This window comes from Ursus maritimus, unplaced genomic scaffold (genome assembly GCF_017311325.1).
Source record: "Ursus maritimus isolate PB19 unplaced genomic scaffold, ASM1731132v1 scaffold_34, whole genome shotgun sequence".
NCBI classification, from domain to species: domain Eukaryota; kingdom Metazoa; phylum Chordata; class Mammalia; order Carnivora; family Ursidae; genus Ursus; species Ursus maritimus.
In genome coordinates, this window is record NW_024426008.1 from 439,088 (window position 1) to 453,879 (window position 14,792).

The 14,792-nt window shown below is 39.9% G+C and overlaps 1 protein-coding gene across 1 annotated transcript in view; it reads left to right on the forward strand.

The window, feature by feature from the left end:
• The window catches only part of ZNF782 (zinc finger protein 782), a 104,279-nt gene that overhangs the window by 69,590 nt on the left and 19,897 nt on the right, over positions 1-14,792 (forward strand). The window contains 1 exon segment of the mRNA XM_008711816.2: positions 4,058-4,066. Within this exon segment, the coding sequence (XP_008710038.2) occupies positions 4,058-4,066 (9 nt within the window).

Here is a 14,792-nt window from a genome sequence, read left to right on the forward strand (position 1 = left end):
GAGCTATATGAGGAAAACTATAAAACTTGGATGAAAGAAATAAAAGAATAACTAGACAAATGGAGAGGTATTCCATATTTATGAGTAGGAAGTCTCAATATTGCCAGGATGTCAGTTCTTCCCAATTTGATGTATAGATTCAATGGATTAAATGTAATCCCAATCAAAATACCAGAAATATTTTATGGAGGGGTGCCTGGGTGGCTCAGTCCTTAAGCGTCTGCCTTCTGCTCAGGAATGTGATCCCAGAATCCTGGGATCGAGCCCCACATCAGTTTCCTCCGCTGGGAGCCTGCTTCTTCCTCTCCCACTCCTCCTGCCTGTGTTCCCTCTCTCGCTGGCTGTCTCTCTGTCAAATAAATAAATAAAATCTTAAAAAAAAAAAAGAAATATTTTATGGGTACAAACAAACTGATTCTAAATGTAAGGCAAAAGACCCAGACTAGCCAACATACTATTGAAAGAGAAAAACAAAGTCAGAGGACTGATACTACCAACTTCAAGACTTACTATAAAGCTACTGTAATCAAGATAATGTGGTAGAAAGAATCTTGAAAGAAGAGACTAATAGATCAATGGAACAAAATAGAAAGCCCAGAAATAGACCCACACAAATATAGTCAAGTGATCTTTGAAAAATGAACAAAAGTAACACAATGGAGAATGACAGATTTTTCAATAAATGGTGTTGAAACCACTGGATGTCCACATGCAAAAGGAAGTATCAGGACTTTACATCCTTTACAAATATTAACTTGAAATGGATCATAAGCGTAAATGTAGAGTGCAAAGATAACATAAGAGAAAATCTAGATAATCTTGGGTTTGGCAATAACTTTTTATGTATAACACCAAAGACATCATGATTCATAAAAGTAATAATTGATAAACTGGACTTCATTAAAATTAAAATTTTCTGCTTTGCAAAGGCACTGTCAAAATGATGAGGAGACAAGTCACACTAGGAAAAAAATTTACAAGAGACATATCTGATAAAGGACTGGTATCTAAAATATACAAATCATCCCCAAATTACTAGAACTCATACAAAAATTCAGCAACGTGACAATACAAAATCAATGAGCAGAAATCAGTTGCATTTCTGTACACTAACAATGTGACTGAAGAAAGAGAAATTAAGGAATCGATCACATTTACAATTGCACCAAAACCCCTAAGATACCTAGGAATAAACCTAACCAAAGAGGTAAAGGACCTACACTCTAGAAACTACAGAACACTTATGAAAGAAATTGAGGAAAACACAGAGAGATGGAAAAACATTCCATATTGTTGGATTGGAAGAATAAACAATCTACACTTTCAGTGCAATCTCTATCAAAATACCACTGACATTTTTCACAGAGCTGGAACAAACAATCCTAAAATTTGTATGGAACAGAAAAGACCCTGAATCGCCAGGGGATTGTTGAAAAAGAAAACCAAAGCTGGGGCATCATGATGCCTGACTTCTATGTTACAAAGCTGTGATCACCAAGACAGCATGGTACTGACACAGAAACAGACACATAGATCAATGAAACAGACGAGAGACCCCCAGAAATGGACCTTCAATTCTATGGTCAACTAATCTTCGACAAATCAGGAAAGAATATCTAATGGAAAAAAGACAGTCTCTTCAATAAATGATGCTGGGAAAACTGGACAGCCACATGCAGAAGAATGAAACTGGACCATTCTCTTACACCATACACAAAGATAAACTCAAAATGGATGAAAGACCTAAATGTGAGACAGGAATCTACCAAAATCCTAGAGGAGAACACAGGCAGTAATCTCTTCAACCTTGGACACAGCAACTTCTTGCAAACACATCTTTAAAGGCATGGGAAACAAAAGTAAAAATGAACTTTTGGGACTTCATCAAGATTAAAAGCTTCTGCACAGCCAAGGAAACAGTCAAAAAAACACAAAGAGGCATCCCATGGAATGGGAGGATATTTGCAAATGACACTACAGATTAAGGGCTGGTATCCAAGATCTATAAAGAACTTATCAAACTCAACACCTAAAAAACAAATAATCCAGTCAAAAAATGGGCAGAAGACATGAACAGACACTTCTCCAAAGAAGATATACAAATGGTCAACAGACACATGCAAAAATGCTCAACATCACTAGCCATTAGGGAAATACAAATCAAAACTACAATGAGATACCACCTTACACCAGTTAGAATGGCAAAAATTAACGGGACAGGAAACAACAAGTGTTGGTGAAGATGTGGAGAAAGAGGAATCCTCTTACACTGTTGCTGGGAATGCAAACTTGGTACAGCCACTCTGAAAAACAATTGGAGGTTCTTCAAGACGTTAAAAATAGAGCTACCCTACGACCTGGCAATTGCACTGCTAGGTATTTACCCCAAATATACATATGTAGTGAAAAGAAGGGGCACATGCACCCCAATGTTCATAGTAGCATTGACCACAGTAGCCAAATTGTGGAAGGAGCCAAGAGGTGAATTGATAAAGAAGATGTGGTTCATATATACAACGAAATATTACTCAGCCATCAGAAAGGATGAATGCCTACCATTTGCATCGACATGGATGGAACTGGGGCAGATTATGCTAAGTGAAATAAGTCAAGCAGAGAAAGACAATTATCATATGATTTCACTCATATGTGAAACATAAGGAATAGCACAGAGGACAACAGGGGAAGGGAAGGAAAACTGAATAGGAAAAATCAGAGAGGGAGACAAACCATGAGAAATTCTGGACTTTGGGAACCAAACTGAGGATTACAGACGGGAGAGGGGGTGGGGGGAGGTAGTAACCTGGCGATGGGTATTAAGGAGGGAATGTGTTGTGATGAGCACTGGGTGTTATATGCAACTAATGAATAGTTGAACACTACATCAAAATCTAATGATGTACTATATGTTGGCTAATTGCACATAATTTCAAAAATAAAATAAAATAAAGAAAGAAAGAATAAAATAAAATATACAAAGAACTCTTAAAACTCAACAATGAGAAAACCAACAACCTGATGAAACAATGGGCAAAATATCTGAATAGATACCTCACCAAAGAAAATATAGAGTAAGTATAAGAAAAGATACTCAAGGGGTACCTGCGTGGCTCAGTCAGTTAAGCAGCCAATTCTTGATTTTGGCTCAGGTCATGATCTCAGGGTCCTGAGATTGAGCCCCGTGTGGGACTCAACAATCAGCGGGGAGTCTGCTTGAGATTCTCTCTCCCTGTCCCTCTGCCCCTCCCCCTGCTCACAGGCTTACTCTGTGTCTCAAACAAATAAATAAATCTAAAAAAAAAAAAAAGATGCTTAACATCCTATGTTATTAAGGAGTTGAAAATTAAAACAACAATAAACACCACTACATAACTATTAGAATGGCCAAATCCAGAACACTGACAGCACCAAATGCTAGTGAGGATGTGTAGCAACATTGCTGGTGAGAATGCAAATTGGTTCAGCCATTTTGGAAGACAGTTTGGCAATTTCTTACAAACTATACACACTCATTACGTTTGATCCAGCAATCATGCTCCTTGGTTTTCACCCAAATGAGTTGAAAACTTAAGTCCATGCAGAAGCTTGCACATGGATGTTTATAACTGCTTTATTCATAATTTTCAATACTTGGAAGTAAGCAAGATGTCCTTCAATAGGTGAATGAATAAATAAACTGTGGTACATCCAGACAGTAGATTATTCAGTGCTAAAAAGAAATGCGCTGTCAAGTCATGGAACAACATGGAGGAACTTTAAACGCACCTTACTAAGTCAAAGAAGCCAATCTGAAAAGGCTTCACACCGTGATTTCAAATATAATGAAATTCTGAGAAAGGCAAAACTACAGAGATAGAAAAAAATTCAGTGGTTACCAAGAGTTAGAGGGGAGGCAAGGATGAACAGGAAGAGCACAAAGGATTTCTAAGGCAATGAAACTATTCTGTATGATACTTTAATGTTGGATGCATTTGTCAAAACCTATAGAATGTATAATATCAAGAGTGAATTCTAATGTAAACTGTGGATTTGGGATAATAATGATATATCACTGTAGGTTCATCAAGTGGAATAAATGTACCACACATTGGTGCAGGATGTTTGTAGTGGGGAAGGCTGTACATGTGTGGAGGCGAGAAGTATATAGGAACTCTTTATATTTTCTACAGAATTTTGTTGTGAGTCTAAAACTGTCCTACAAAAAAAAAAAAAGCCTATTTAAAGAAAAAAAAAAAGGGCACAGAACCAGCCTGAAAGAGCTTCCAAAGACCAAAGATGGCACATATTCAGTAAAATAATAAATATACTAATGGATTGTAGCCCAAAGAGTGAAATAAATCTCCATGTGTCCATACAGATAAAAACAAATGATTGAATAAATAAGTACATAGGGGAGAAGGGACAAATCTTCCTTGCAGAATGCCAATCAATAACTATAGAAGATGTCAATGTAATTCAGCCAAATACCATCAGACCGCACATGCAAATTGAACAATTTAGATTTTAATAGTCATTGCAATGAGATAGAGCACACATTTCATGGGAATGATAAAGGGTTTCAGTAAGAGGGTGTTAGAAAGGAATTATAGGATTTGAGCTTTAGTTCATTTTGCTTTGGTTCCAAAGCTGTTCAATTTGCTCATGATTGGGTGTTGTTAAAAAAAAAAAAAAAGCAATAGTTACTTGTATCAGCTGAGAGGGGGATGCTTGGTATTTGAGAGTGGCAGAGCAACCTTGTTTTTGTCTTTACTCGTATAAAACAATGACGTTGTTTGTGTTACATCCTAATGCTCACAAAATGACCTTGTCTGCTTGTGTTCAGTGAAATTGTTTACATCCAGCAAGAAAACACCACCGTTTAGCGATGAACACCAGGGCAGCTTTCACTCACAGCCAGCTGTCTCTAAGTGTCAGGCCACCTCCCAGACGTCACAGGCTGCTTTATGCTTTCTCAGACTAATGAGGGAAATTAAAAATCACCATTAGAGCACCAGAGTAATAATGGAATCAGGCAAGATCTACAGATGAATGCTAAGCTGGTGAAGGATACTTTAAGGAGAAACAGTATGTTTTACATCCTCAAAGCATCCCTCTGCAAGTATGTATTAGTAACTGTCCTGGTGCTGCACCTGCATTGACAGCACTGGTTCAGGGCAGGGTTGGGGGGGACGGGTCTGTGGCCCATCTCGGCACACGCAGGCCAGTTTTTCTCAGGTGTGGAGCAGGGTCTCAGACGTGGGATAGGAGTGAGGAGGTAGGGTTTCCTAGAAAGGAGCTGAGAGGCCTTATATTGAAAACAATTGTATTCTTTAAGAACTCAGGAACTTTAGACATTTAAATTTTAAAATCCTACAAATTGTCTTTTAATTGTTTATACTTGAATCACTATGAAAGTTATTTATTGTAATGTTAATTCCATGGATATGGCCTTGCTATGTTCCAGTGCCTACCTCATTGTTCTAACAAAATTATTGAATGTTCTCCTTCCCCTACTTTAAGCCCCCTTCTCACTTTCTTTTCTTCTTGGACTTGAACTTGTCTTGCACCAGGATCAGTTTTTAAATATTTTAGCAATAGCATACATGTTAATATAGATACATTGCTATGCATTTTCAGTTTTCTTTTGATCGTTACTAAAAGTTTTTATTGGCATTAAAGTTGGAATTTTTCGTTTAACAAACGAAATATATAAATGTCAAAGAGAAAAAACACACATAGAAATCTTATTTAGACTTCTGATTGGAACTTTAATTAATTATAAACTTTTCATCTAGAAAACTGGTATTTATTGAAGTTTCTTAAGTGTCACCAGAATAAAGTTTTATACCCTGATTCACATAAGTTGCAATAACTTAACTGGCATCATTTGTCTTTCTTTTTTTCTTGCTAATCAAAACTCTCTTTTTATCACTGCCATATAAAATAATCTATGTTACAAAATAACAACCAAGAAAAGTGTGTTTATATATTTATTATTATATTATATTATTATATTAATATAAATATTAATATATTTAATAATAAATATATGTTATATATATATACATACGTTTTGTATGTATAAACACAAACACACAAAGAGTCAAAATGTGTTGATCTTCCTAATTTGGTTCCTAATTTCAGAAGTGTGCAAATGTAAGTTTGTCCCTAGAAGATGCATAATTTGCATGATAATTGTGGGGGTTTTTTATTGAGTTGTGTGTACTTTCAGGTATTACTTATGGAAGATTGAACAACTTACTTTTTCTTTTTCTTTTTTTCTAAAGATAAACTCTGAGGATCATAGATATTACTCTTTCATGTTAATGATAGGCTCCATTTCCTGGCATTTGTTATATTTTTATATAGTTTTATTCACAAAAGCTGCTTACATGTGGTAAAGATAATTGTATATGTGTACCCACAAAATGGGGGCCCAAGTCACAAATGTGAACCTAAGTCAGCCTGATCTAACGGTACCCTTCTCATTGTCAAAGACACCTAACATATGCCCATCACAATTCAGCTTTAGCTAGCTGACTTTACCCTTATAAGGCAACTTTTACTTTGCCTTTTAAGGAAATCTCTATTAATAAAATTTGCTCTTGCCCAAAATCCCTCAGAAGAGTGCTCTATGGTTTGTTTTCCCTTGAGTAAAGGACATCAAACTTGTTACAGTTTTAGATTTGTTATTTGACACATATATTTTTTTCTTCTTTTGGCAGTTCTGAATTAAAACACACGCTTTTGAGGGGCACCTGGATGGCGCAGTCGTTAAGGGTCTGCTTCGGGTCTGGGCGTGATTCCAGCGTTCCAGGATGGAGTCCCACATCTGGCTCCTCCGCTGGGAGCCTGCTTCTTCCTCTCCCACTACCCCCCTGCTTGTGTTCCCTCTCTCGTTGGCTGTCTCTCTGTCAGATAAATTAAAAAAAAAAAAAAAAAAAAGCACACTTTTGAAAAAACAGGTCAAAATGTTCCCTTTATAAACTTTATATTACAAAACTTCCAAATGCATAGAGAAGTAGAAAATAGTAAAAGGAGCATATCCATATACTAGAGGTAGAAATCCTCAACATGTTGCTATATTTGCTTTTTCTAGTTGTTATTTTTTTCAATTACAAATATGTAATATAATGCTAAGTATTTTAGTATACATCGCTTAAAAAAGCAAACGTCCCTGCATAATCCCAATGTTATTACCACAATTAACAAAAATAACAATAACTTCCCTTATTATTTCTAATATCCAATCCATATACCAATTTCCCCAGTTCTTAAATGTCTTCTTGTTTTCTCCAACCAGGATCTGATCCATGACCACATATTGTATTTCATCTTAGGTCAAAGTTTAACCCATGACCTCTGGGGTTTTGGTAGAATCTGGGCTCCATATATTAATACACACTGTTAATCTTATCACGCCCTCTTTTACCCCGGCCTCCCCGCCCCCACGGCGGCTCCAACACACTCCAAATCCGCCAGGAGTCGCGGTGTTTTCATGGGAAATGTAGTCCTGAATGCCCTGGCTCACCGCGCTGCCTTCTAGGAACGGATATCCTGGACTTTTCCCTGCGCATGTGCAGTCAACCCCACTTCCCTGCTTCCGCTCTCTCCGGCCGTAGGGGTGCGGCCGGTTTGCCCTCAGGTGAGAGGGGCGGGGGCGGGGGTTCCTGGGCCTCAGCACGCCTGGCGGGGGCGGGGTGGGCTTATGGCCAGAGGAAGGGACCCGGACGTCTCGGGAACTCCCCGCTCTCCCCAAGGCGGGAGCCCCGCCGCTGATGCCGGAGCCGGGCGAGAATCTAGATTTGGCAAAGGCGGTTGGGGACGGGGCCGAGCCCCGCGGGCTCCAGGGGCCCAGATGGGACGAGTGCTTCAGGAAGATGTTCCCTGTGGACTGGAGTGCGGGCGCTGACTGCAGCCGGCCCTGGGAAGATCTCGAGCTGGCGGCGGGAGGGTAGTGCACGTGTAGGATATTGGATATTGACCGTGAACCTGGCATAAAGCGCGCCCTGGCCTTGAGCTTAAAAGCCAGAAAGATCGGGTAATTCCTCCTTTGTCACTTGGGCATAAGTCAGGTTCTCATCTGAAAATAAGGATATTAGTAAAAACTTGGAGGCGTTGTTCAGAAAGAGGTAAGTTGTCATCTATAAAGCATTTAACTAAGTGCTAGTGAGTAAGCACTAATAGGTACAAGGTATAAGCCAACACGTAGTGTTGGCTCCCATCATAATGGAATACACTTTGTTCTTTTTTTATTTAGTATTTAACTTAATCTTTACAGCCACCCTATTTATAGGTATAACCATATAATTTTATTTTTTTTAATTTTATTTTAATTCAATTAATTATCATATAATGTATTGTTAGTTTCAGAGGTGGAGTTTAGTGGTCAACTGCATACCACACCCAGTGCTCATTACATCATGTGCCCCCCCCTTAATGTCCACTGCCCGGTTACCCCATCGCGCCACCCACCTTCCCTCTAACAACCCTGTTTGTTTCCTGTAGTTAAGAGTCTCTAATGGTTTGTCTCCATCTCTGATTTCTTATTTTACTTTTCCCTCCCTTCCCCTGTGATCCTGTTTTGTTTCTTAAATTCTACATATGAGTGAAATCATACGATAATTGTCTTTTTCTGAGTTACTTCGCTTAGCATAATACCCTCTACTTCCATCCATGTCATTGGAAATGGCAAGATTTCATCCTTTTTGATGGTTGAGTTATAGTCCATTGTGTGTGTGTGTGTGTACACACCACATTTGCTTTATCCATTCATCTGTTGATGGACATCTGGGCTCTTTGCATAGTATTAACCATATAATTTAAAGAAAAGAAAAAAGAAAAGAAAAGAAAAGGGGGAGAGAGAGAGAGAGGAAAGAAAGAAAAAGAAAGAAAATGGACTCAAAAGAATGACATTACAGATTGAAGGTCAAAAAGGTGAGGCAGCCAGGATGTAAATACAGCTATACTTTGCTCCCAGGTTCAGCTATTCCTAATATCCTGCCTACCTAAAACCCAGCATTGCAGCCTTCACAGCACTACTAGAGTGACGTCCCCACCCCCCCATATTCTCAGGACTATGATTATAGAGTCAACATGAGCCAAATGTCACTCTGTGGCAGGTGTGTCTATTCCAGGGTTTCTGGCATGTCTCCGCAGCGGGGTAAGACTGAGCCTCCTGGCACTTGCTGTGCTGTCTAAGCTGTCTCTGTCTTCTGAAGGCACAGTCTGATATTGCAGTGCAGTGTTGTCTAGGAGATAAGGTGAGCCACATATGTAATTTTAAATGTTCTAGTAGCCACATTAAAAACTAAAACGCGTGGGGTGCCTGGGTGGCTCAGTCGGTTAAGCCTCTTTCTTTGGCTCAGATCATGATCTCAGGGTCCTGTGATCGAGTCCCGCATCAGGCTACCTGCTCAGCGGGGAGCCTGCTTCTCCTCTTCCCCTCCCCTTGCTTGTGCTCTCTCTGTCAAATAAATAAATAAAATCTTAAAAAAAACCCAAAAAACTAAAACATGAGAAGTTAGTTTTAAGAACATGCTGTTTATCTCAATATATACAAAACATTATTCAACATGTGGTAGCCACATTTCAAATGTTAAATAGTGGGATGTGGCTAGTGGCTACAGTAATGGGTGAGCATTCTAATGAATTTTTGAGGCCCTACACCAGTGCTTCCAAACCAGGATGATTTTGCTCTCCAGAAGACTTTCGGAACTGGCTGGAGATGATTTGGGTTGTCACCACAAAGGAGGAGTGCTACTAGTGTCTGGTGGGTAAAGGCCAGAAATGCTGCTAGACATCCTACAATGCACAGGACAGGCCCCACGTGACAAAGAATTATGCAGCCCGAAATGTCAGCATTGCTGAAGTTGAGAAACTTTGCTCTCGAAAGTTTCAACTAAAAGGAATTTGTTTCCTAGGCCTAAGTCTCAACGTCTGGAACAAAGTAGCTCTTGTGTGGGAGACAGGAGAGGAGCCCTGGGTACAGGAGTCCCACCGGGAAGAAGAGCTCATCCGACAGGAACCACCCTCACCAGAGCCTCAGAACATGCGGAAGAACCCAGAAAAGAGTGGGTCCTAATTTGCTCCGCCAGAAGCAGTTCTTAATTACCTTGTCCAGAAAGAGCCGGACTTGGTGATGTCACCTGGACCAGCTTGCAGAAGGTGGTGAGCTGGGATTGAAAGAGATGGGTGACTATCAGGCCATACAGGAAAAGCCACAGCCAGAGCCAAGGAAATTCAGTCTCAGTCCTTCTTAAACAGCTCCCCCATTTTCCTCATTTTTCCCTCTTTCCAGATGCTGAGCCACTCTCACATTGTCTATCACAAGTGGCATCTAGAGCTAGGCGGAGGCTTCCTTTATCCTGAACATACAGAATTGTAAAATGACAGTAATGGAGGGGATTTCTATCTCTGACTTTTTTGAAACTTTAAAAAAAAATAGAGCTTGAGGTGTGTGTCCCCTGGTCACCGAGGACAGAGCTAGGAGCAAAGCACAGTGCAGTTCATTCTATCACACATAAGTCGCTAGAAGTGTCTCATCAAAAGTCTTACCAAAAGAACAAAATGGTTTTAAAATATTTTGGCACTAAGGATCTTTTTTTCCGCAGTTTTCTGTTGATTTTCTAACTCAAAGTATAAATAATAGGATATTAATATTACCCTCTTCTAATTTTTTGTTAGTTAGAGGGGGACATACATTTTAAAAATTAATAGGAAATAAGTTATAGTCACCAGTGAAAAACAGCAGGATTATTTCCACGTGATCATATTAGAGATGTATTACATATTCTGGGAGTGCTGTCTCTATGTGGTGCTTCCTGCCCCTTCTCCAGGGTCAACAGAACATTTTTCCATAGGGAGGCCTTTTCCCCAGCTGGTGCGGTGAGATTTTTAGGCAACTGGTGGAAGCTCACCAGACCTCTCATAATTGCATTCCTCTTTCCTTATCCCCAGCATATCTGTCACAGTTCTCTGTACTCTCCCAACAACAGCAGAAAATGAACACATCTCAGGTGAGTTATTTGTATACACCTTTTTTCATAATGGATTTTATAGGTGGTTGATTAACATAGAAAAGTAGAAATTGAAATGGATCAAAACCATTCAAGGAACGTAGAGAAAAGCAGGTGAGTAGTACAGCACAGTTGGCAGGTGGATAGATGCAGTCCTGTGAAGTTACAGATTTTCCGAAGGGCAGGTGCGGATTTCTTCCTGGCCTTTCTGATAGCCATGGCAGAGAGTCAGACAATATTTGTTTCAGGATTTGCATTGATGAGAATCTTAAACCTTCCTCATGGAATCTACAGTCACGAAAGTCAGGGAGAATGTCTTTGTTGGTCTTCAGGTAGGTGAAGATCTTTCCAGTAACAACCTGGAAATCATTGTAAAATGTTGTTTCCACTTTGTCCTCAGTGGAAGTAAGGGGCGCATTGCCAGAGTAGGGCTTTCGTTAATACAGTTATCCATGTAAATAAAACAGAAGTAGTAGACCTTTTTCTGATCATTCTGAAAGATCCAGAGATAATACTTAGACTAACTGGAGGTCAGCATGAATAGCTGGTACATTCATGTCCTGAAAATAGCTCTGTGTAAATATTTCTCTCAATACCTGTCTTGAACAAGTTGTTCAGCAGAGAGCTTAAAGTTCTGTTCTCTAGCAAATGCTACCACACTTTCCATTCACATTGTAGTCTACTGCATGACACTTTGGTGTCTCTTCTCATATGCCTGTGACCGGCACTCACCAGTGACCTAACTACAGTCAAGTCCAGTGGGTCTTGCCTTGTCCTTACCTCACAGACCTGTCTGCAGTGCCTGACTCTGCCCCTACTCTGTCCTTCTGGAAGGTCTCCTGTGTTAGTGTCTGTGATGGCCTCTGCTGCCATCCTGCCTGTTTCTTTCATGGAGTCATCTTTCTTTTGCCCTTTCACGTGCCTCATCACAAGTTTCTGTTCCTTCTCACTATTCTTCTAGATGGTCCTCTTGACTCATTTCATCCCCACTCTGATTTCAACAGTGATGTTTTTCCTAGTTCCCACAAGTGTGGCTCTGCAGCCCACTGGGACCAATAGCACTTTTTAAAAATTTTTTGTTTATTTTTTTTGTTTTGTTTTGTTTTGTTTTTTGAGAGAGCATGCAAGCAGGGGGAGAAGTAGAGTGAGAGGGAGAGAGAATCCCAAGCAGACTCCCAGCTGAGTGTGGGACCCTACATGGGGCTTGATCTCATGACCCTGAGATCATGACCAGAGCTGAAATCAAGAGTTAGACACTTAACCAACTAAGCCACCCAGATGCCCCACCAACAGCACTTTTTATGATGATGAAAACAATCGTATCTGCATTGTCCCAAATGATGGCCACTACCCATGTATGCCTGTTGAGCGCTTGAAATGCAGCTAGTGTGACTGAGGAACCGAATTGTTAATTTGTTTTAAATAGTTACACGTGGCTAGTAGCTGTCGTGTTGGACATAGTTGACTCAACATCTCTGTGTAGGTATCTAAAAGGCATCTCCCGCTCAACTGACTCAAAGTAAAAGTTAACATTTACAGTCCTTCCCAAACTAATTTCCCTCATCTTTCCCTATTAGCTGATACGTCCCCAGTCAGCCAGACACCCAAGCCACAAAAGTGCAGTACATCCTGGCTTCTCTTGTCCTCACTGTCTCAACTCCTGGCACATCTGGTGTGTAACCATGTCTTCCTGCTTTTCCTGTTTGTCAAAGATAACAGCAATTTTATATGGTCAAACCTAATGTATTTTAAATGCATTCCTCTACTTTATTCCTCCTACTGCTATCTCATGGTCTCGCACCTGAACTGCTGGAATAGCTTCTTTACTAACCTGCCCACTTCTTTCTTCACCTACTGAAGCACATATTCCACGTGGGTAGTTCATATAAATGTTAGTGAGGTAATGTCTCGTCCATGTGTAAATCACCTCAGTGACTTGGCACCCCACACCATAAAATGCCCAGTTCCTCAGAATAACATTCAGGCTTTGCAGACATTACCCCTTCCGCCGTCTTTTTTTTTTTTTTAACTTTATTGGTGCTCTCACTTTTTTGACAACTGTTTATTGAGCAGCCAAGATGCTCCAAGGAAGTGACATGCGCTATACTTAAAGTTTAAACAATACAGATGGTTTTCCTTCCAAATATTGTTCACAATCTAGTCGGGAATGCGACATTAAAAAATTGACTATGTAACTTTATTGTACAGCAAACCAAACTTCATTTAGTTTTTTAAACACATCCTCCTATTCCTGACTACATCGTATCATCTTCTCATTGTCTTCTCTGGATTGACCTTTAGAACCGCGTCCTCATTCCGTTCACCTGAGGCTATGAACTGAATTATGCCCCCCCCCCAATTCATATGTTGAATCCCTAACCCCCAGTGTGACTGTATTTAGAAATAGAGCTTTTAGGTGGGAATGAAGTTAAGTCATGAAGGTAGGATAGTAATCTAATAGGGTTAATGGTCTTTTAAGAAAAGGAAGAGAGAGAGAGAGAGACAGAGATCTGTCTCTGTTTCTCCATACACAGGCACCAGGCAAAGGGCATGTGAGGACACAGCAAGAAGTGGCCATCTGTAAGCCAGGAAGAGAATATCACCAGAACCCACCCATGCTGATACTCTCCTCTTGGACTTCTGGCCTCTAGAACCGTGAAGAAAGAAATGTCTGCTATTTAAGCCACCCAGTCTATGGTATTTTGTTACGGGAGCCTGTACAGCTAAAACACCTGGCTCTTTTCTTTCTTTTTCTTTGTTTTCATTTATTTTTAATTGTGGTAAAATCCACATAACATAAAATTTATCATAGCCATTTTTTAACTGTACAGATCAGTAATGTTAAGTACATTCATATTGCTATGCACCCAATCTCCAGAATTCTTCATCTTGCAGAACTAGAGCTCTATACCCATGAAACAACCACTCTCCATTCCTCCTGCCAGTCAGTCTCTGGCAACCACTATTCTACTTTCTGTCTGTTAATTTCCCTACTAGTATATGTGGAATCATATGGTATTTGTCTTTTTGTGACTGGCTTATTTCACTTAATATAAAGTCCTCAAAGTTCATGCATGTTTTAGCATGTATCAGAATTTCCTTCATAGGCTGAATAATACGGCATTGTGTGTATATACTACGTTTTATTTGTCCCTTCATCAGGTGATAGACACTTCAGTTGCTTCCACCTTTTGGTTATGGCAAATAATGCTGCTATGAACATAGGTATGCAGATACCTCTTCGAGACACTGCCAGTCTAATGGATATATATACCCGGAAGTGGAATTGCTGGATCATGTGGTACTTCTATGTTTAATTTTTTGAGGAGCCACCATTCCATTCCACAATAGCTGCACCATTTTACATTCCCACCAGCAGTGCACAGGGATTCCAGTCACTCCATATCTTCACCAGCACTTGCTCTTGTATTGGTAGTGACCGTTCTAATGGATGTGAGGTCTGGCTCTTTACTTTTGACCTGTCACGAGTCAGCTTTGGTTTCCTCATGCAGGAAACAATACGATTTTCTTGTCCTCAGCTTCTCTGGTTGAGATTGCTCATCAAACTGTTTTTGAATAAAAGAGTATTCCCTCTTTATATGGAACTGGGCCACTGAAAGAATTTGGATTTCTATCTTTCTCGGAAAAACATCTCATTTCTCACAAGGCAGAGCCCAAGCGGTTACTATCTTTTGTCCTAGAAACCTATGCATACTTGTTGTACGCATGACAAAAAGGCCTGTTCTTCTGAATGAAGGACTCTCCAAGAAGTTTTCCTGAAGCCCTTGTCTTGTG